The following is a 12,578-nucleotide window of genomic DNA, read 5'->3' as shown; positions in this document are numbered from 1 at the left end:
TAGTTTTAAACAAGGGAAATAATTATGACACAATAATCCTAACTGCTACAATGGTGTGATTTAAAACATCCTGTAAAATTGAAGTGCAAGAGAAAAATTCCCAGCATGCAAGCAAATCATTTGTCACATTTCATTACCGATTTTCAAATTTACAAATAGCTTCATGTTTTACTGTCATCCAGTAAATAAATTGCCTATCAGTAATAGATATGTCATTAGAAATCTCATTGTTGTTATGTACTGTCTAAATCCATGAGGACTGAATGTGGTCGACACTTCTGTTCTTGTGAACCATTCAGTAGATTATTCTCATGTTATTTAATGTGTCATACTAGTGTTTATGATTTCAGACCAGATATGGTGTTCGGTAAAGTAAATTATTTGAATGCCATGGACACCAGACAGTATTTATATTGTCTGACACCTAAACCAGAAGTAATCAAAGAACTGAAAGTACTGAAAGGTGTGACAAATATTGGTAAATTAGATATTGTATGGAAAACTAATATGGGAGAGCGAGGAAGATTACAGACTAGTCAGTTACAGAGAGTGGTAGGTCTCAAAATATTAGTATGGCTAATTACATTTTAGTATTTAATAAAAATGTTTATGACCATGAATATTTTACTGAATTGATATTTTCAACTTCTATATAGGTTATAAGAGTTTATGAAATTAGTAAAATAGTTTCAACCTTTTTGTACTGAAGAAGACTAGCCACTTTTCACTTATACTTTGGTTAAGAGTTTAAGATATAGGTAAAACTGTTTATTACCTTATTGTACTGAAGGGGATCAACATATAGGTAAATTGGTTTTAAACATTTTGTATGCCCAGGCCCAAGCTGAGGAAGCATTTAGTTAACCTTTGCCTAACTGTCCATCTGTCTGTATGTCCTGAAATTGGTTTCAGTTCTCAAACTTCAATTTTCCTTGACCAAATGTTATGAATTTTCAATTTATACGCAAATCTTATAACATTTGAACAATAAAACACAGATCAAGTTCAAATTTTGGTATTGTCTTTTTTACCTTTCCTGAGTTATGCCCCTTTATAATTTGGAAAAATTGCTGAAATTTTATGTTTCCATTCTCTCACTTTAGTTTGCCTCAACCAAATGTTATGAAACTTATACACAATGCCTATTTCCATAAAACAAAGATCAAGTTCAAATTTGGTGGCGTCACTATTACTGTTCTAAATTATGCACCTTTATGAATGGTAAAATTACTGGGATTTTCGTTTCAATTATCTTTTGTTAATGTGCATCAACCAAATGTTATGAAAGTTTTTGTGTCCTGTTTAATTGTTCCTTTTAAAAGTTTTGGATTCACATAAATTCAATGTATAACTTTTGGACTAGTTTGAATCTCGGTCTATTTCTGTAATTTATTCTTACATACTTTTGATTTTTTAACCCTGTTTGCGTACATTGCCTATGTAAATTTTAAAATTGTTTGTATGCACATTGAACGACAAATTAATGTGACATATATAATTTTTCTGACGTCAGACACTCAAATCAATCCATGTGTTCGTAGATAGAAGATATTTTGTGTCCGGTTAAATTGTTCCTTTTAAAATTGTTATATGATGATGACTGATGTACCCATATTTTGACTATTTTATTAATTGTGACTGTTTATTTAACGCATCATGTAAATGTAGCGGAATTTGATGAGACTGTTATTAAAGTGAGAGGGTTAGCGCTATAGAACCAGGTTTAATCCACCAATTTCTACATTTGAAAATGCCTGTACCAAGTCAGGAATATGACAGTTCTTGTCCATTCGTTTTTGATGCGTTTTGTTTTTTGATTTTGCCATGTGATTATGGACTTTCCAAATTGATTTTCCTCTGAGTTCAGTATTTTTGTGATTTTACTTTTTTTATACACAATGATTATTACCATAAAACACATATCAAGTGCATCACTTTTACAATTCTCTAGTAAAGTCTCTTACAATTTTTTTGGCAAGCAGGGGCATCATCTGTGTCCTATAGAAATTTGCTCAATTGATTTAGTTAAGGGGACTCAAACCTTTCACTAATATGTAGGTAAAGGTTTAGGATATATGTAAAAAGGTTTACAACCTTACCTCACTTTTTGCTAATATTTAGGTTAATAGTTAGAAAATAAGTTAAACAGTTTATGAATTATTTTACTGAAGAGGACTCAGCATCTTACACTAACATTTTGATGAAGGGTTGAGGATATTAGTTAAATAGTTTATGACTTGATTACTTTGATGTGACTATGGACACCTTTCAATGATATTTTGGTTTAGGGTTTAGGATATTTTAGGGATTGTTTGGTAAAGATCAGCATAAAGAATATGTTTAGGGTAAGAATTCCAAGGGCAAGCAATAGTGTATAAACAATAAAGCCAAATTTGATCTGGGTCTCATAAAGAAAAAGATTGCCCAAATTCTTCCGGCAGTATATTCAATAAAGTTTCAGAAAGGTAATGAACTCCTGGAAAAAACCTTGAAAAAAAAATGAAAAAATGTCAAATATGTTGATTAATGGGTTCAAATAATATGATTTAGATATACAAAATGATATTATTTGTTTTCCAAATATTTATGGTCAATACTTGTTGTTAAGACCATGGGAATGTCAAGTTTTATCCTTGAGAAGTTATGAGATTGTTCCAGAAGAAAGGAACTGTGATTGATAACAAGCAAAATTCCAATAATTGAACAGATATCATAAAAAATCTTTAATGAGATAAGGATGCCTTTTGAACAAAACCAATAGTTATAACAGAAACCAATATAGGACAAGGAACGAACTCATAAAGATGGATTTTTAATGATTGATCTATGTAATGCCATCTTTTATCAACTTATTGTGTAATCTGGTGGAATTTTTATTAATGGAACAGGTTATTGAGAAAGAAAAAAACTGTTATTTGAGCAATTAATATTGAAACATATTTGCATAGATATAAACAAAACTATCAATTATTTTAATTGGAATGTTTTGAATTCTAGAGTTTATTTTTGATTGACATTGATGTGAAGGTTTCCAAACTTCACACTAGAGATGATTTCTTAATTACGAAAGATGAGTTTTGCTGGAGAATGTATTCTTAAATATTAAAAAAAAAATACTTTATAATTTAGAACAGAATCATTATGAATTCTTTACAATGGGATGGGCTGGATGTAGTCCAATGCCTGGTTTATGGTATGGTGATCGCGAGGAGGGAGGAAAAGGGGATACTTGATTTTAAAAATCAACCTCAGACCTGCAGATTTCAACCAAGATCCCTCAAACTTCAATTCATATGACATCCGCCTGTATTTCAGAAAAGACATGTAATAGTTGCCTCTGAAAATTAGAATTCCTAAAGTAGAACATATACATGTATATCAAATGATAAAATATTTCTCTTTTTTAAAGGCTCCAGGCTATGGTGATATAAGAGTTACTGTGGAAAAGGTTCCCGATACAGTTTTGTTAGAAAATACATTTGAAGTTGTATGTCGAATAACAAACTGCTGGTAATATATTTTTGATTATCAAACATATTGTAAGTGTCACAATTTAGGCATAATAAAAGGCGTTTTCACATTCAACCCTCTTGAACTTCCTGTTAACCATTTGCTTACTACAAGGTATCATCACACTGAGCAATAGGTCACAATTTATCATGTTTTTCTTGGGATAATTTGCAAAAATATGCGTTTTAAAACTACTTTCCTTAGAATACTGGTCCAATTTGAACCAAAGTTTGCTTTGTCTAGTTTCAAAATATATTGAGTATATCCGACTGCCAGTTTAATTGGATTTTTAAGACAAGCTTTTTAAACTTTACTGTCAGTGGTGGATCATTTTCAGATTGTATGCTTTCTTGAATCAATCAATATGCAAAGATTGCATATAGCAAATGCATGAGATAAGTGAAGCAAGTTGATAGACATTCTTATTTTAAACTATGATTTATGTATTTTCAGTGAGAGAACCATGGATTTGACATTAGTACTACAGAACAACCAGAGTACTGGTGTGGTGTGGGTTGGTATATCTGGTAGACAGCTGGGAAAGCTACCTCCTAATGAAAATATGGATCTAAAATTAAATGTCATAGCAACCATTCCAGGTCTACAGGTAAATTTGATAGATTTTAAGGAGGAAATGATGTCAATGGTATCCCATCAAAACACATCTTGTCTTGACATCTAAATACAGAAGAAGTTCTGACTTATATTTCATGCTTCATTTACTCCATATTAGTTTTGTTAGTCATTATGAAAATAAGAAGATGTGGTATTATTTCCAATGAGACCACTATCCACCAAAGTAGATGTGGTATAATTTCCAATGAGACCACTATCCACCGAAGTAGATGTGGTATAATTGCCAATGAGACCACTATCCACCGAAGTAGATGTGGTATAATTTCCAATGAGACCACTATCCACCGAAGTAGATGTGGTATAATTGCCAATGAGACCACTATCCACCAAAGTGTATTTATTGATGATAATGGCTTTGTGGAAGCAAATTGGCAAACAAGAAAAATTTTGAAGATAATATTTTGTTTGACTTTGTAATTATCTTGCTTGTATAATATAATGTTTAAACTACAGAGTCGGACATATTACTCCCTGAACAGCAAATAGGTATGGAACACAATTTGAAATAAACAAATAACAGCTAAAATACAAAAATATGGGTTGCATGTTACTTTCAAAAGGTTTACCAAAAGACATTAATTCACTTTCTAGGTGCTTTAAATTAAGATATCCAAATATTCTCTATTTTCAGACAATATCAGGATTGAGGTTAACAGATAATTTCCTGAAAAGAACTTATGAACATGATGAACTAGCTCAAGTTTTCATATATAATGATTCGAATGTATGATAGAATTGGATATGTGATATTTAGAAAGAACAATTATATTAAAAAATTCCCTTGGACTGAGCTGTCCAATATCCATGTGATTTTTAGGAACTTTATGTTGTGAAGATGTCTGTGATAGTTGTTGTAGTTAATGGCAACTTATTGATCGATATTTAAAGTTCTTTTTAGTCATTTGCTGTAGAGCTTCAGAAACAAGTTGTGAATTAACAGGAATTCCTGTTTAGTTATCTTTATTGCCTGGTTGCATAACACAATGTAATGTAATACTTAAGCCAAAATGAGAGCCATTCATATGGCATCCTTACTATACGGTCATTTCCTATACCAAAACTGATTTCGTATGAACACTTTTATATACTACATATGTATAAAAGAATTTAGATTCTACAAAACATGTTGTTCAGAAATTACGTGTCTTATATTATATTGTATTGAAGTAATTTCAGAGATCAGCAAATTCAAGTTTGTAAACTGTGATATAATAAGATATTGGTATTTATTGTTATGTAAACCTTGAAATACCCCATTGTTCTTAGTAGTATCATTATCATCAGTACACATTGTTGTAATATTCAACACTGGGGGTCTTTTCACAAAACATCTAGTCATGATACAAATTGATTGTGAGTTATACTGAAAAGTTCAGGGCTTGTAAGATTTTTTGCGAAATGAGTCACAGTATGTTAAGCAACCAACAGTCCATCATGTATTAAACAATTCAATATTATTATATAATATTATACCATTCAGATACTTCATAATTTTTTATGCACCACCTACAATAGTAGAGGGACATTATGTTTTCTGGTCTGTGAGTCCGTTGGTTTCATTCATTCATCCGTCTGTCCCGCTTCAGGTTAAAGTTTTTGGTCAAGGTAGTTTTTGATGAAGCTTAAGTCCAATCAACTTGAAACTTGGTACATATGTTCCTTATGATATGATCCTTCTAATTTAAAAGCCAAATTAGACTTTAGACCCCAATTTCACGGTCCATTGAACATAGAATATGAAAGTGTGAGTTTCAGGTTAAAGTTTTTGGTCAAGGTAGTTTTTGATGAAGCTGAAGTCCAATCAACTTGAAACTTAGTACACATGTTCCCTATGATATGATCTTTTTAATTTTAAAGCCAAATTAGATTTTTTACCCAATTTCACGGTCCATTAAACATGGAAAATGATAGTGCAGAGTGGGGCATCCGTGTACTTTGGACACATTCTTGTTAGAAGCAGCAGAGAATGCATGTTTTTTTAAATATTATTCTGTAGATAAATTAAATGATAATAAGGAAAATGAAAAGGTTTTTTTTCAATGACCTTTGAATTTAAATGTGTTATGGTATTGCCTAATTTACTTAAGTTAGATTTTGTTTCTAAAAGAAGCAGACTTAGTGCAATAAACTTTTGTATAATTGTATGAATTATTTATGAAAATGTAAATAAAAAGATTGAATTTTATATTTTTTTTAATATTTTCTAAGTGTAGTGATGCAGTGTTATAAAAGCTAATATAAATAAGAAGATGTGGTATGATGCCAATGAGGCAACTCTTCACAACAGACCAAATGACAGAAATTTTAATTTTAAAACAACTACAGTATAGGTCAAAGTACAGCTTTCAACAATGAGCAAAGTCCATGCCTCATAGTCAGCTATAAAAGGCCCATAAAAGACAAATGTAAAACAATTCTAAAAAAGAGAACTAATGGCCTATTTAATGTATAAAATGAAGGAAAAAAACCGTTTTTGTTTACTTTTTATTATACCCTCACTCTAGTAGTAGGTCCTTTATTGTGTTTGCCTGGCATCTCCCTCAAATCCTTCATTTCTTCAAGTTGAACTGGTTTGGAACAATAAGGCATATTTTCTCCATTGGTGCAGATACTTTTTTACAATAATTTATTTTTGATATACATCAGTATTGGCAAAAGACAATACATGTCCTTGTTAGTCATGCAAGTTTACAAATGGAAAAGTATGACTGATGCTTTCAGTGTGTATGTACTAAAGCAAAAAATTGTCCTATAAAATAATACCCAAAAGGACAAAGATTCAAGATTATTGGTCATTATGTTTTGTTCCTGTCTAAGAAATAATGTCCAGAAAAAGACAGTTTTTTCATATGAATTTTGTCCATTACTGACAATAAGTAATGAAATTTTGTATTTTGAAAGGGAGGTTATCCATAGTAATGTTTTGTCTATTTGGGACAAAAATTCATACACATTTATATTGACTGTCATGGAATTTGATGTCATTAAAGGGAGCTTAAGAAATTAATAATTTGAATAATATCATTACAGGGTTTTATTTCCTTGAATGTGTGACCAGAAAAAAAGTAGCTTCATTTTATTGTTTAGAATTTTAATATAAAATTCTCAATTTTGATATTTAGACTTTAATTCTCTGTGTTTTCTAATTCATTTTATTTTAAATATTAATTTCTATCTACATTTCATATCCAGGACTTAAAATAAAGCTGCTTTTTTCCAGGTCTCACATTCAAGGAACTGTTCATGGTTCAACCTCTGTAATTGTATAAAGCTGGGCCCTGTGGAGCATCTGGTTTAAATTTCTGATCATTACAGAAGTTACTGGACTTTATTCTTTGAAAATGTGGTTATTATTGTCAACTTTGTAATAGATAAACTCCAAACAGCAAAAATGCAGCAAAGTAAGCTCAACAAATAAGTCAAAACATAATCAAAATTATATATCGACCCCATAAGGAGTAATTTTCACAATTTTTTTTGTAAATTTTTGTAATCGTTTACAAAAATCTTGTCCCTTCCAAAACCACAGTAGATACTGGAGAGCAACACAGGTTCACGAGAGCCTCTGGTTAATTCTGAAGGTTACAATGTAAATGTTTGTTCACTTATAGTACTCATGATTAGAATGTTCTGAGTTACAGTTCACTGTGAATTATAGGTAAGACAATACTTGGCCCAAGGCGAATATGTTCTAAACTGATCATTATAAATGTTTGCTTTATTGCAAGGTTTTTTTAAACGTCTAAACTTTGTTTACATAAATTAAAGATCAATAAATCTAAAATGTGATTACAGTTTTAGCAATACATATCATTTGATGAGAAGTAATCACTTTAACATTCTGTCAGTTTCATCTTGGAAACTGTACTCAAGTTGAAAAACAATTCAAGATAGTTCATCTTCATATCAGGTGGATTTTATGGGGCATACCATTCACAGCAAGCTAACCAATATCCAAAAATGGACTTGTCTGCTGTAAGGAGTTGTTAATCCATTTCATAGACTAACCTTTACTAATATTCCATACCAGCTGTCTGTATTGCTCACGCAGACTAACATGCCTGCTCTCTGGCTAAGGGGGCATTGAGTTTTACCTTTATTGGTCAAATGTCTGTCCCAAAATAGGTGTTCATTCTTTAACTTCAGATTGCCTCAACTAAATGTCATGAATCTTATACCAAACACCTAATATCACAGTACACAAAACAAGTTTTGAATTATGGGTGGCATCACTTTCACTGTTCTTTGAGTTATGTCCCTTTAAAAATATATTAATTGTTAAATTTGTATTTTATCATTAATTTGACTAAACAAACTGTTATAAACCTTTAAAACAATGCTAATTTCTACTAAACTCAGATCAAGTTGAGATAATGGTCCTAAATGTTTAGGAAAAAGGGATTAAAAACAATACTTTTCTAATGCTTTGTAAAAATTGCTTATTTTTGACCAATTTCAATGGCTTTTAATTCTTTGGTTTGAATTCTTGGGGTTTTTTAATATGCTGAATCAAACAAGTATTTAAATTTAGGATTTTGAGCCCTATTTTTAAATTGTTTAAGTTTGTTTGATTTCATTAAAAAAAAAAACATTATTAGAGTTCTTTTATATGGTGAATCTAATGTGTATTTAGATTTTTTATTTTGGGACATGTTATCAAATAAATCTACATATTAACACCATATTAAGGTTCATAGGGTCCAAAATGCAACTATTTTTTATTTCAACAAATATTGAATTCATGGGGTACTAACTGTGTATTCAGATTTTTGATTTTCAAATATTTAATTACAATCCAAATTCAGGGCTTTATGTATCTAGCTTGAATGTAGCTCAACTGTTCAGGGTTCAACTTCTACAGTCCTTTGAATCTGCACCTAGCAGATAATTTTAATTGATAATCATGTCATTCACATTATTGCAGGACATAGAATATGATATAATCCATTTCTTTAATCATTAATGCTTTTCAAATTGAAAAAAAGTAAGCAAACAATAACCTATGTTATGTCGATTTATTTCCCCTCTACAACAATGTTTTTTAAAATTTCTTTTGTGTTGTTTTATCACCCTCGTAATTTATAAATGATTTACAATTAAAAAACAACAAATATTAACAAACACATTTTTTAATCTTTTGTGTAAAAGGTGTTCTTGTATTTTGAATATTGGCTGACTTGAAGTCAATAGATTACCTATATGTTTATTTCAGTGTTTTATGGGAACTATATATATCACACTGATATCCTCTACAAGTACAGACTTACTAGTCATTGTGTAAGAAAATCAAATCAAAATAAAATATTGAAACAAATAATGCAACATGTGCCTAATTGCTACATGGTCTGTGTTTTGCTATTTTGCAGTATGATTGAAACTACACAGATATTAAATAGTATTTTTTATCGTCAATTCTGCACATCTGTAAAAATATTTGTAAGGGTTCCATGGAACCGTGTCTTGCCTACTTTTGTTGTTAATCGCAGGCTCAATGAAAATAAGAAAAAAAATGAAATATTCCTATTGAAACTATCTTTTGATTGTAAGATGCTTCTGTCCAAGTTTGGTAAAAATCCAGGATAGTTTAAGAAAGTTATTAAAATTTTAAAAACTTTAACCACAGAGTGAATGTTATATTTCCTGGTAGTCCATTTATAAGTAAAATATTGAAAAAGTTGATTTTTTTTAACTAAATTTACTTCTGGATACTTTCTAAGGATCATAAACAAGCTTATGTCCAAGTTTGGTACAAATCCAGGATAGTTTAAGAAAGTTATTAAAATTTTAAAAACTTTAACCACAGAGTGAATGTTATGTTTCCTGGTAGTCCATTTATAAGTAAAATATTGAAAAAGTTGATTTTTTTAACTAGATTTACTTCTGGATACTATCTAAGGATCATAAACAAGCTTATGTCCAAGTTCAGTACACATCCAGGATAGCTAAGAAAGGTATTAAAATTTCAAAAACTTAATTTAACCACAGTGAATATTTGTGGACGCCGCCACAGACAACTGAATGTAGGATTGCTATTATCTTGATTTTTCCACAAAAGTCAAAGGCTCGACAAAGAAGTTTTTTTATAAATCCCAACATTATTTGTGGAATTCAAAGCCTAATATTATATATCAACTGTTCTGCCTACCAAATATAAAGAGCATCATATTTTCCATTCTGTGCTCTATCTGTATGTTACATAACTTTATATTTTAGAAGGTGGGAGACCAGGATGATTCATACTTTGTATATAGGTGCTTCATGTTACAGAGTTTTGGTCCTTGACCTTATTTTCATGGTTCACTAACCACTTGAAAAAAAAGTTAAGATTTTTTGTTATGTTAAATTTTCTCTTATTATAAGTAATAGGATAACTATATTTGGTATGTGCATACCTTGCAAGGTCCTCATGCCCGTCAGACAGTTTTCACTTGACCTCGACCTCATTTCATAGATCAGAGGATAAGGTTAAGTTTTGGTGGTCAAGTCCATATCTTAGATACTATAAGCAATAGGTCTAGTATATTCAGTGTATGGAAGGACTGTAAGGTGTACATGTCCAACTGGCAGTTGGTTTTTTTACCTTGACCTCATTTTCATGGTTCAGTGGTTATAGTTGAATTTTTGTGTTTTGGTCTGTTTTTCTCATCCTATATTTGTTGTGTGGAATGATTGTAAGGTGTACATATAAAAAAAGAAGATGTGGTATGATTGCCAATGAGACAACTATCCACAAAAGACCAAAATGACACAAACATTAACAACTATAGGTCACCGTATGGCCTTCAACAATGAGCAAAGCCCATACCGCATAGTCAGCTATAAAAGGCCCCAATAAGACAATGTAAAACAATTCAAACGAGCGGACAGATGTCATCTGACCTTGACGTCATTTTCATGGTTCAGTGGTCAAAGTTAAGTTTTGGTCTTTTTATCTGATACTATTACCATAGGTCAACTATATTTGGTGTATGGAAATATTTAATGATCTGTATGTCAGTCACGCAGATTTTATTTGACCTTGACCTCATTTTCACTGTTCATTGTGTTAAGTTTTTGTGTTTTAGTCTGTTTTTCTTTAAACTATAAACTGTAGTTCAACTATATTTGTTGTATGGAAGAATTGTTAGCTGTACATGTCTGCCTGGCATGGTTCATCTGACCTTGACCTCAATTTTCATGGTTCATTGGTCAATTTTTAGTTATCTTGTTTAATGTTAAGTTTATGTGACAGTTGTGATAAAGCTTTTTATCGCTGTTTTGTGCATGTTTCCTTTGATCTTTTTTTGTGATAATTTTCATATCATGCTTCTTGCTTGAGATGGAAAATTATTGCTAGAAACTAAGGAGGCCACGTGGCTTTGCTAACGAAATTGACATTGAAATTAACAATGTCATCATAGGGAAAATAGCGATAAACAGATTATCATTGGTCATCTCAACTCGATTGCTTTTCTCACATTCGCTGTTCCAGCTCAAGCGAGAAAATCAATCTCGTTGAGATAATCAATGATAATCTATAAATATTAAGGACTATCAACATAATATCAATGATTAATAAAGAAGGCAAGACATTTCAGCGTGTGCACTCTTGTCAACTTATAATGTGCCAAATAACGATAAAGTTTAACTATTAGCAGAACATACATGTAAAATTCAGTAATTCTGGTAAATGGGGTCATGGTCAGGAAAACCAAGCCAGACAGACATGTACAACTTACAATAATTCAATATACGTAATAAAATTGACCTTTGTTTTTAAGTTAGCAAGAAAGAAACCAAACCATGAAAACTTTATATCAACCAATGAACCGTGAAGTCAAGGTCATATGAGCACTGCTAGATATATATACATCTCATTCCCTATATTAAATATAGTTTGTTTGAAACATTTGAAAAAACTACCAAAACTACAAATATTAACATTGACCAATAAATTGTAAAAATAAGGTCAAGGTCAGATGAAACCTGTCAGACTAGCATGTTGACCTGACAATCTTCCATTCACTAAATATAGTTGACCTGCTGCTTACAGTATCTTAAAAATTGACCTATGATCACACAACTTGAACCTTGATCACTAATCCATGAAATTAGGTCTAGGACAGGTGAGCCCTGTCTGACAAGACATTTAGACCTTAAAAAGAACTCATTTATCAAATAAAGTTATCCTATTTCTCATACTTTTTTTACTAAAAGAAAAAGCATTCACTTAACCATGAAATCAATAAAGGACGAGAGACATAAAACCGATGTGATCTTCATAACATTAGATATCTGTATGTAAGAGTTTGTAAGGTATTAAACCTCAATGTATTATAACCTTTGAAATATAAATACAAATAGTTTACACTGATGCATCAGGATTGTATTCTTTATTTCTTGCTCTGTGTCGCAGATGTGACAAAAAAATAAAACATTTGTTTCTAAATCTC

General features: G+C 30.9%; 1 protein-coding gene across 3 annotated transcripts in view; it reads left to right on the top strand.

Annotated features, from left to right (window-relative positions):
- The window catches only part of LOC134681697 (trafficking protein particle complex subunit 13-like), a 77,555-nt gene extending 71,224 nt beyond the window's left edge, over nucleotides 1-6,331 (top strand). For all 3 annotated transcript variants that reach the window (XM_063541347.1, XM_063541342.1, XM_063541351.1), the window contains 4 exons: nucleotides 351-552; nucleotides 3,410-3,510; nucleotides 3,964-4,117; nucleotides 4,778-6,331. In XM_063541347.1, the coding sequence (XP_063397417.1) occupies nucleotides 351-552; nucleotides 3,410-3,510; nucleotides 3,964-4,117; nucleotides 4,778-4,876 (556 nt within the window). In that variant the 3' untranslated portion in view covers nucleotides 4,877-6,331. The remainder of the gene's footprint in view (nucleotides 1-350; nucleotides 553-3,409; nucleotides 3,511-3,963; nucleotides 4,118-4,777) is intronic.
- Nucleotides 6,332-12,578: the final 6,247 nt, after the last annotated feature.

This window comes from Mytilus trossulus, chromosome 1, assembly GCF_036588685.1.
Source record: "Mytilus trossulus isolate FHL-02 chromosome 1, PNRI_Mtr1.1.1.hap1, whole genome shotgun sequence".
NCBI lineage: Eukaryota > Metazoa > Mollusca > Bivalvia > Mytilida > Mytilidae > Mytilus > Mytilus trossulus.
This window is presented reverse-complemented; position numbering and strand designations above follow the sequence as displayed.